At 33.9% G+C, this 10,995-nt stretch overlaps 1 protein-coding gene across 1 annotated transcript; it reads left to right on the plus strand.

The window, feature by feature from the left end:
• The first annotated feature begins 916 nt into the window (after positions 1-916).
• On the plus strand, positions 917-9,810 carry LOC134848857 (uncharacterized). Its single transcript, XM_063866401.1, has 5 exons — positions 917-1,786; positions 2,876-3,227; positions 4,321-4,429; positions 4,504-4,632; positions 9,562-9,810. The coding sequence occupies exons 2-5, from the start codon at positions 3,019-3,021 to the stop codon at positions 9,808-9,810; spliced, it is 696 nt and encodes a 231-aa protein (XP_063722471.1). The 5' UTR covers positions 917-1,786; positions 2,876-3,018.
• Positions 9,811-10,995: the final 1,185 nt, after the last annotated feature.

Genomic DNA, 10,995 nt, shown 5'->3' on the forward strand with positions numbered 1-10,995 from the left:
TCATGATAAAAAAACATGCGCAGCCTCTAGCCAAAATAGCTTAAAATATTAAATTAACCTAAAAGACCGAAGGAAAATTGGTTGAAATAATCAACACTGTTTAGTTTGTAGTTTGTAACGTGGGGAATGATAATTATTGTGGGCTATTGGGCACTTTTTGCCATATTGCTCCAGGAAAATTATCATACCCTTCTCCTTTAGATTTTATGACTTTTTAGGACTGTAATCACACTCAAGACCGTATTTTGAGTGGGAAACTCTTTCAACCCGAACATTATGCAGAAAACTTTGTCAATATTTGTCAATAACTTATTAATTTTCGTCTAATTGGCAAAGGACGTGTTGTATTTGCGTTGGCCTTTCAAACGCACGTTTTTTTCTGAATTAAGTTTTTCCGACCGGAAGCAAATGAGAAACTTTTTAAACCATGAAATGGATCAAAACATAGCTGTTAGATTTTAAAAACTACCTATTCGTGCAATATACGTTATGTGTTTTTGGATTTTTGTGCAAAAAAGCTTTCTTGATTGAGTCATCTAGACTTTTTCTGAATTTTCCTTTGAGCCCTAAGACAAGGTCACACTTCTCCGAAAAAGTTTTAATATTTCTTCAAACTCCATACGCAAAAAATTATTTTTCAAAATTGTACTTAAATGTGATTACTAATCCAGTGGTCGAAGTTCTTAATCTTCTAACTCCAAGTCTTTCCTGAATCAACACAGAAGTAATTCCAAGTGATTTTTAGAAGTTACTCTAAAAACCTTAACAAAAGCGGGTAGATTTACCAAATGAGATGTCATTGTTGAAACTGAATACCCCGAAATACACGTCATTTGAGGGTGGTAGAAAAAGAGACATTTTACCATTTTTACAAGCGCTTTTTCCAACTATTTTCTGGCCAACTTACCATCTTTTTCGATCAATCATTGTCTGTCACGTGTGCAGTTTTCTTCATAGAGACCATTTCGCATTCTTTTCTCATCTAATTCCACTCACTTTCAATATTTCAAATGCATCTGGGATTTATTTTTCCCTATGCTGGCCGATCATTTATAGCGGGATTAAAGTCTGCATGCGAAGTACTTATACTTCGTGTACCAAGAGACACTCTGATTGTACGCCTGGAAAGCATTTCAGATAGATTATCTATCGGCCCTGTACATAAAGAATTTTCGCTAATGAAAACTTGAATTACAAATCAATACTGAGACGTTTTTTTTCCATTAGGGAACTGATCACAGAAAAAGTAGTTCAACCTCCCAATTAGATAAATCATGATCCGAAAAATTACTTAGTTAAATATGTTCAGCACCAAAAAATATATACACCATTATTTTTTCTTATAGGTTATTCACAAGTTTATTGTTATCCTTGCCCATTCTAACAATTGAACCATTTAGCCTGGAGGTTTTTTTGTGATTATTGCTTTGAATTTTTACAAAAGACCGCTTCACAGTATTATTTTTCAATAAAACTAATGCCAGTATTATTTCAGATTGCGCCGAAACTCTTATAAATGTGTCCTAAACTGGCTAAATTTTCCCTGGCATCTATTGCATGCTTGGCAAGTTCCTGGAACCCCCTGCAATGATAGGATGCGCCAAGACGCCCTTTATAAAATCCTTCTCTTTTTCTCGCTAGTGATGCATTTAACTTGCCCAGCAGTACCCGTCCTACAATCTACCCTACCGCTACCATGCCTTGTTACCCCCTCTTCACACGGATGATTTTTAGTTTATCTTCTTAGCAACACTCAATCAGAATCGGAGAAATTCTGCAGCCTAAAGTCGAAATAACCTAAAATAATAAATTACCCTGAAAACAGAAAATTTGTTGAAAGTTTCAGTTTGTACTGATACAAACGATAAATATATTAAGTTCTTGGGTGCTTTTTTGTTTGGTCTTCCCCCCCCCCCCCCCCCCAAAATGAATTTCTGCACGAAAAATTCCTTTCACTTTCCAGCTTCTGGATGATTTTTTGTGTGAAAATGTTGACAGCCATGACCGTATATTGCGCAAATAGCTATTTTAACCGAAGATACATACAGAAAACTTCGTTGCTATTCAATAATAACTAATTAATATCTTTGAAATTGCAAAGGATATGCTGTAATTGCGTTGGTGTTTTATATGCAATTTTTTTGAATAAAGAATTTTCGACCGGATGCAATGTGATATTTTTAAAAGCACGATGTGGATCAAATCAGAGCTCTTGTAAAAGTGCCTGCATTTATTTAGGAGGCTTAGCAGCTAAATGAATATATTGACTTTGTTTATTTGACCTAGAGACAGAAATACGAACGCCGGGAAAAAAGGAGGAAAAACACTTCGCTTGGCAAATTGAATTAAATCCTGTTAAGTTGACGGCAAAAAATTAGCGCAGTGTCTCAGTCATTTCCTGCAGACTTTTTCTACCTGATGTTGTTGAATTTTCACAACTCTCTGATTTCCATTTGCAATCTAATTTTTGAGAGAAAGTGAAAAACCTGAAGTGATCTGCTTCAACAGGAAAACTTGATTTTTTAATTGTTGTTTTTTGCCACTTGTTGTTTATTGTTTTTCTCAAGAGCACATCTTAAAATATACAATTGTCATTGGAGAAAACTCATTTAAAACCGACCTTTCTATTCGCTTATCTGAAAGCAAAAATCAATATATTCTATTTTCATTCCTAGATTTTTTTTATGGTTCCCATTTCCCTGTTTGATTTAAAAAGCTAAAAAAAGAAAATAATGATAATATCTGACCGTTAAGCTAAATTAATTGTTCGCCAAAAGCAATCAAATTAAAGGAAAAATGGTTTTCGTAGGTGTTCTTAACACTAATAAAAAAGTTTTTTTTTCAAAGGAAAAAGCAAATTTCCTGTTCTTTAAAGATTTAGTTTCCTGCTAATTGTTTACGTAGTTTTATCACATTTAACCATTGCAAACAGTAGTTGCCGTAAATCTGTTTAAAATCGACTCATTCTCACTTATTTGGAAACAAGTTTTTACAAAAAAAAGAGTCATTTCTGAAGATATGTTTCCTTTCCTTGATACTGTTTCTGAAAGCCGTTTTGTTAGTTTAGCAATTTTAATAATTCTGACAACTTCAATTAGTACTATTGTGACGACGGAAGATTTAAATACAATGGTTGATGAACAGAGAAATGAGAAATCATCTGAAGAACGGGTTCTGACGCGTTTGTTTCACGATGCAGTTGTCAATATGGACGGCGACCACAATAGGTCAACTTTTTGTATCAATCTTTCCATTTTTTCACGCATCATCTGCTAAAGGAAAATTTACCAAAATTAATTCAAGTCAGCCCAGAGGATTTATGAAACGCGTGAAGGGCAAAAAATAATATCTAAATAAAACTCAAACGTTTCAAACAAAAGTTTGAATCAAGGAGCCTTCTAAAAATTATTCTCCATTTAAAATACTCATAGCCTCATTCTTGCGCGTTAATTGTCCCAAATTGACCAAAATGACAATCTTTAAACCCCCATAATTAAAAAAAAAATGATCATAGGTGAAATATTTTTCAAATTTAAGTGCAGGGCAACAATAGCTTTCGATTGATACAAAAAAAAATCCGTCTACATTTTTGAAAGCTCTTAAAACCTAAAATTTACCTATAGAGAAGCTCCTACGCTCGCCACTGTTACAGATGATTTGAGTTTGGTAGGTGAAAAAATAATTTAAAAAAAATTGCGGTTCTGAATAGCGACAATAGTTTGTTAAACCGTCATTTTTGTAAACTAAGTGCAAAAGAACGAAGTGACTTTAAATTATATAGGTCTTGATGAACTTTGTTTCTTTTTATGAAAAGTCGTAAAATTTGGCGACTCTCAAGTTTGATTTTTCGCGGTTTGAGTTTTGATTTTTTAAACAAATTTAGGTTCATAACTTTTGTTAATATGTAGCCAAACTCCAATTTTCTCTAAATGGGATAACTTTCATTGAAAAAAGGCCAAAAATTCCTAAAATTTGAAGAAATATAATGTGATTTGTTTTTTTCTCAATTCAAAAATTGAAAAATAAGGATTTTTTTCGGTTTTCCTGTTCTTTTACAATTCTCCAACAGTTTGTTGGCTATGTTGGATAGTTTCAAATGGCCTCCAAAGATATGAAGTTTTATGGAATCGACTTCCAAAAATCGAAATAATTATTTTTCAGATAAAAATTACTACGGAACACATTGAATTTAGCTTTAATGCTACATGATAACTCTGAGAGTCCTATAATTCTTTCAAGTTCTATTTTAGACATCTATTTTAGAAGCAAGTAGGCCATAACGTATCGAAATTTTAAGAATACTTTTATTTTATGTTTCAGGTGCTTGCAGGGATTTCAGAAGTTCACAAGAATCCTTGAAAAGCAGTTCTCTCGCCCATCTCTCAGACAGATAACCTTATTAGTGTTTCTGTTTCCCCCCGAATCGGAGGTATAAATAAATTTATTCACGCTTTTGAAGCACTTGTCTATTATTCGATGAGAAACTATTTTGTGTGACTGTAGGTTTTCGCGCAGCATCGGATCTCTGAGGACCAGAAAACTCCAGACTTCGGACTTCAGAGGGAACAGGATAGAGATTCTGATCGAAAACAGCAATCTGAATCTGATATCAACTCTGCAATCTCAAACAGCGTTAGTAGAATTGAATCCAATAAAAATCCTACCATTCTCCAACCCCTCCTCCAGATCAAAAAAGAACCATGGTATAAACTTCAATTTTTATTCGAATTGTTTTTTTTAGCGCTGCGTGAAGAGTAATTTTTTTTTGATTAGCTCACATTTCCTAGAGAGAATCAATCAAACTTCATTTATCCAAAAAATGTACCATGGTAAGATCTTTGTTTATCATTTTGAATTGGTTTAATTTTTCTTCGCACTGGGTTTAAAATCTTTGATCCTGATTGGCATAAATTTTTAACGGAGAACCAAATTAACATCCTCTTTCTGAACCGCTCTTTCCAAACTCAGGACAACCTATTTCGTTCACTAAATTCAGGAGAAAACTATTTAATTCACTAATTTCAGGACAAAACTAATTAGTTCACTAAATTCAGGACAAAACTATTGAGTTCACTAAGTTCAGGACAAAACCATTTAGTTCGCCAAACTCAGGGCAAAACTATTTAGTTCACCAAATTCAGGATAAAACTAATTAGTTCACTAAATTCAGGACAAAACTATTGAGTTCACTAAGTTCAGGACAAAACTATTTAGTTCGCCAAACTCAGGGCAAAACTATTTAGTTCACCAAATTCAGGATAAAACTATATAGTTCACTCAATTCAGGGCAAAAGCAATTAGTTCACTGTATTCAGGACAAAAGTTTTTAGTTCACTAACTTTAGGATATACAATTGAGTTCACTAAGTTCAGGACAAAACTATTTAGTTCGCCAAACTCAGGGCAAAACTATTTAGTTCACCAAATTCAGGATAAAACTATATAGTTCACTCAATTCAGGGCAAAAGCAATTAGTTCACTGTATTCAGGACAAAAGTTTTTAGTTCACTAACTTTAGGATATACAATTTAGTTCATTAAGTTCAGGGCACACTATTTAGTTCCCTAAAATCAAGACAAAACTATTTAGGTCAATTAGTTCAGAATGAAAAGTTTTAAGGACACACATGTAACCAAAAAATTTACTTCCAGTCAATGACAAACCTTTTAAGAGTAATTTTATATTTGATGCAGTTAAAAATTCTGTCTAAATGTAGCTCTGGGTAATATTTTGGCATAAGAGCACACTTAAGTTTAAATGGAAGTCGAAAAAGAATAGAAAATTTAAGACATAGAAAAATTAAAGCGTCGAACTTGATTACTCAAGAAATTGCGAATCTCGATAACCCACTTGTTAGCCCCAAAAAATTTAACCCACTATTTTTAGACCCCAATATGTTATAACACCACAACAATTTAACTCCTTTCAGTACCGATATTCTGTTTCAAATTATGTCCGTTTGCATCTATAGTAGTATTCCAATTAAGTGTACGAATTGATGCTAAAGAAGCCATACGTAACTCACTAGATGCCTCTAGCATATCAAATTTATTTGCATTTTGATGAGCGAAAGATATCATTCACGCGTCTGAAACAGAGTTAACGTACATGGTCCTAATTGAAGGCAACAAAAGACAAAAAATAATACTGCTTTACCTTGAACCATTATTAAAACACTCAACGAGCTCTAAAATTTGGGTCGTTTCACTTTTCATTATCGTCCAGGCCACCAGTTCTATCTTTAAGGTATGAACAAAATAACTACGAACTGGAAATGCTCAAAATATCAAACTCAAAAAAAATCAAGCAACAGCAATTAAGAATGTCAACAGTTCTTTCGTAAACAAGAGGTGAGCGTAATCCTGAATTTTCTAAGCAAAAACCTGATTCCCGAATAGTTTTGAAACAAAAATACTAAGGATATGAGCGAGAGTAGTACACCAAACTTCGCAGTCACCACAGCAATTCATTCCATAACAGACAATTTTAACACTCAATTAGCCCTACCAACTAAAAAAAACTTATATCGAACTTGACTGCAAATTTTATGGTATGCAACGAGAAGAGGTTTTACCAGTCTCCCCAGTAACTTGAAACTTCGAAATACCTGAGCTGTTCAAGAACATTGTAAGATTTGACTATATGGCTTGAAGAGCTAAAAATACGAAAATTAGTAACCCCTGATAGTAGACCTAAAACCATTTTGCTGGATTTTGAGCAGACCACTTCACAGGCGTTTTGGAAAACTTTCGTAGAGTCCAAACTGTCTGAACATTTTTTTCACGTTTCTGAAAACTAGATGAAAAAAAATTTGGAACTTGGATTGCAAAATGAGTACTAAACAAACCACAAGTTTGTCTTAGCACTCAGAATATGACCCTCAATGGTTTTTGAAAAAGAATGATAAAATGGAATTTCTTACTTCAAAAGAGTCAAGGAAAAGCAAAGGTTATGCAATTGCCTTATTGAAGAGTCAGAAAAAATTGCAAAAACTCACAAGCTTTGCTTTTGTTTTTGGTAGTTAAATAAAAGTTTTGTCCCGAATCGAGAAGTGCTATTCCCTCTTTACTATGGAATCAAAGAGAAATCGCAATATCCCGTGTGATAAGAAAAACAATTGCTGTAGAAGGTTGGTATTTTGGCATACAGTCATGCTTCTGTGATTCGCTTCCCAGTATCATAAAAGGTTAGAAAACTTGCAAAAAGTCACATTTCCTTGAAAAACCTAATTTTTATAACGGCTCGACCCAAAACGTGCTTGCATTTCCTTTTTTGTGTGCTATGGTGAAGTCAAGGTAAAAATTTGTTTTATTTTTGTATACAAATGTTTGTTTTGTTTTTTTTTGTTTTGTAATCATTTGTTTATTTTTTGTATACATTTTTTCAAATTTTGTATGTCAATTTCCCGGATACGTAGAAAAAACGCACTGTTTCGACTCTTATTAGAAAAATTTTTCACCTAGCAGTTTATTGCTCATTTGGTGAGGCGTTAGCTTGAGACTAGGGGCTGATAAACCGCTCAGACAGTGCGTTGTATGCCGACAAATATAAAAAATGACAAATTTGGAAGTTTTTGAAAACATTTAAGTATTAGTTCAAAATGATCGGCATTTTAATGAAGCTTTGATTTTATCAACGTTTCGGTCTTAACCTGTTTTTTTTCCATATTTCATTTAAATTCAGCCAATTAGTCCGTTTTTAGCAAGAATATTTTCAAGATATTTTTCAATTTGAGTACTTTTTTTAGTCTAGAGTTTCGGCAAGTTCATTTCTGTTGATATGTAAACCACGCTTAGCAGCTGGCGTGCTATTTCAATTACTAAAAGTTTTTAGGCAAAGATTTTTTTTTTCGTTTTTAAATAGTAAAACTCACACTTCTTGACTATCAAGCAAAAACAATTTCTCTTATAAAAGCTTTTGGAGATTTAATCCCTCTAGAATTTTGTTGGGCTGTGTAAGAGGCTTTTTGTGATCTATGTTACTCATCAAGTAATAAAGTAGTTTCAGCGTAATTTTTGATTAATTGAAAAAAGCCAAAATTACTCTTTTTGGGGTAAAATTCTGAGAGTTTCGGAGAAAAAATTACACCATATTATTTCTGATGAAATTCTAAGCGACATTCGTTTTCTTCGCTTTTTGTCTTCTTAACCCAATTTGGGAAAAACTTTTAAAAATTCAAGTTTGGTTCTTTTTGTCCGGATAATTTAAATTAGCACTGTATAGGTCGCAATGATTTTTTTCAAAGAGCAAAGTCTCAAAATTGGTTGTTTAAGCTCAAAATTACTGTTTCGCGATTCACAGCTTGATTTTTGTTTTTACTTTTAAATTCAGATAGTTTCTTTTGTTCATAGGAACGTGAACTCCACTATCGAACAGCAAAAGCATAAAAGTCACGAGAAACCTGGTCGATGTCTAGTTTGGAATGTGGAATTTAGTTTTCAGGGTTTCTGGCAAAGTTTTAAAAATCCAGTGCTCTTACATTGGATAAAATTCATCAGAAATTGGCAATAACTAATTGTTCTACAAAACAAAGAGTATTATGGGCATCTCTTTTTTCTTTGAAATCCGAAAGTTGAGATTTTTTCAAAGAACAGATCAGTTTTTTTTCTGTTTACTCGCGTTCATCAATTTTTTTTCAACTTTCTATTGGCTTTGCTTTTAACAGTGTCAAAATTTTTTCAGGTTTACTATTAAAAGTCAATGAATAAAGTTCGGGCGATGATTTTTTATTTTTGTTTCAGGAAAAATCTTTAAGAACTTTTCAGGCTCAAAATTACTTTTTTGCTGTTTGATTTTTGATTTCATTTCAAATTTAGTTCACTTTTTTGTTAACACGAAACCAAACAGCGGGAAAATTTTTTTTCTTATTTATCCCTTTTTCAGATTGGATTAATTTCATCAGAAAAATGTCAATCATTAATTTTTCCCGAAAATCAAAACGCTTTAAGAATCATAGATCAGAAATTTTAAACTCCGCACTGTTAATACTAATCCCACAAAAAATAAGCAGACAAATGGTCGTAAGAAAAATGTTGTTTTTTTGTGGCGCTGCGCGGATGAATTTTCGTTGCCAATTTTTTAGCAGTTTTTGCTGACCAATTTCCTATTAATTTTTTTCTTCAAAAAATCCTAATGAATTAGGCGAACAAAGCAAAAAAGAGCAGTAATTATAGTTCAAAAAACATTGATCGTTAAAATTCTTGTAGAATGGAAGTTCGGAGGTCGGACTCATAGCAAACTGTCTAATTTTGTCTGAAAATGGAAAACACTCCAACCAGCTTTTTCTGACACTGAGGCAGCTTTTTAACTTTAAAAAAATTGGAATCAGTACTCATGGGGCTTTTTTGTTGTACCACAGTACAATTGGTCACCTATGAGTTTTTCTTGAAGCAGGCAAATTAGCTGAAAAAAAAACCGGCCTTAAACCGTAGTTGCTTTCCAGTCTTCGAAAATGGTCGGAACAAAAAGACTTATTACGAAAGAAATTAGATCGCGAGCCCATGAAACGTGAAAAGATAGAGATAGAACGTTAGTGTCTTAAAGTTTTTGAATTCTGTTTTAGATAACATATCTGCCTGTCATCTTGCTAGAATCAAGGACAATAAGTGCCAAACAACCAACTCTAAACCAATCCAAATCATCACACTGTCCACGAAACCAATTGAAGTTCTCCGTTCGAATGGCCGACGATTCTGACTGTTCCCTGAAAGTCTTTGACTTTGGGACTAGTCTCCCAGCCGGTGTTCAGCTGGAACATTACTTAAGTGACACGTTTGGAAGATTGACACTAAATGAGAAACTCGGAATGTAAGTATAAGAAGTTGGTGAACTCCTTTACTTTTGTCGATAATTCAACACATGGCTGTGAATGGTTAAAACAAATAATAATGCTTGCTTACTTTAACCGAAAAAGAAGTAGTTCAACCTAAGAAAAATAGACAGTGAGAGTAGTTAATTAGTTAGAACCAGGGGCGGATTTGGGGGGGGGGGGGGGTGGGGTGCTTCTTCTCTTCAGAGAATCGACCCCCCGCCGACCCAAAGGGTCCCCCCTTTGTACTATTTTGAGATATCCATATTTGGCGATGGACCCTGAAAATTTTCTAAAGGCGCATTAGGCGCCAATATATACTAATTTTGAGGTAGGAGCGCGCGTCGAAAAAACGCAATTTTTGGGTCAAAATTTTCTAAAAATGGCCAAAAAACGCCTTTTTTAGCCTGTTTTTCAAAACTTTGACCAAAACAGGGTCTTTTTAATGCTTTGAATAAGCTCGGAAAATCAATTTGTTTGACCTAAAAAAAGGTCGACAAACTTTTCGAAAGTTTTTTGAAAATCCGCCCCCCCCCCAGAAAATCCTAGATCCGCCCTGGTTATAACTATATTTAGTGAATCACATGCTTTGGGCATCTTTCTCTTATACATTTTCAAACCATTCAAAATAAAATTTGGACACCTTATGCAGTGGCGGATCCAGAATTTTTTTGAGACGGGCGGATTCTCAAAAAAAATTCGAAAATTTTGTCGATTTTTTTTTCTCAAGGTCGACCAAATTAAATTTCCGAGCTCTCCAAAATCATTAAAAAGACCCTGTTTTGGTGAAATTTTGGGCGGTTCACGCAAAGTTTGGAAAAAAGAGGTCGAAAAAAGATGTTTCTAGGCACTTTTTGGAAAACTTTGACCAAAAAATTGCATTTTTTTGTCGCGCATTTTTTTCCCCCCTCGAAATTAAAATATATTGGCGTCAAAGGCGCCCTTAGAAACATTTTAGGGTCCGTCGCCAAATATGGATATCTCAAAATAGTACAAAAGGTGGAACCTTTGGGTCGGCAGGGGGTCGAATCCCTGAGAGAAGCGTCCGCACCAAACGTCATATATAGAAAAAGATAAATTGAAAAAAAAAAGTTTAAGTTGGGAAAATTCTGAACACAAGGATCGAAGGGGCGGATGCGGCTTTTAAGCGCCGCTTCGGTGAATGACAAGGAGATGGGTCTGATCCAA

This window comes from Symsagittifera roscoffensis, chromosome 1 (assembly GCF_963678635.1).
Source record: "Symsagittifera roscoffensis chromosome 1, txSymRosc1.1, whole genome shotgun sequence".
Lineage (NCBI taxonomy): Eukaryota > Metazoa > Xenacoelomorpha > Acoela > Convolutidae > Symsagittifera > Symsagittifera roscoffensis.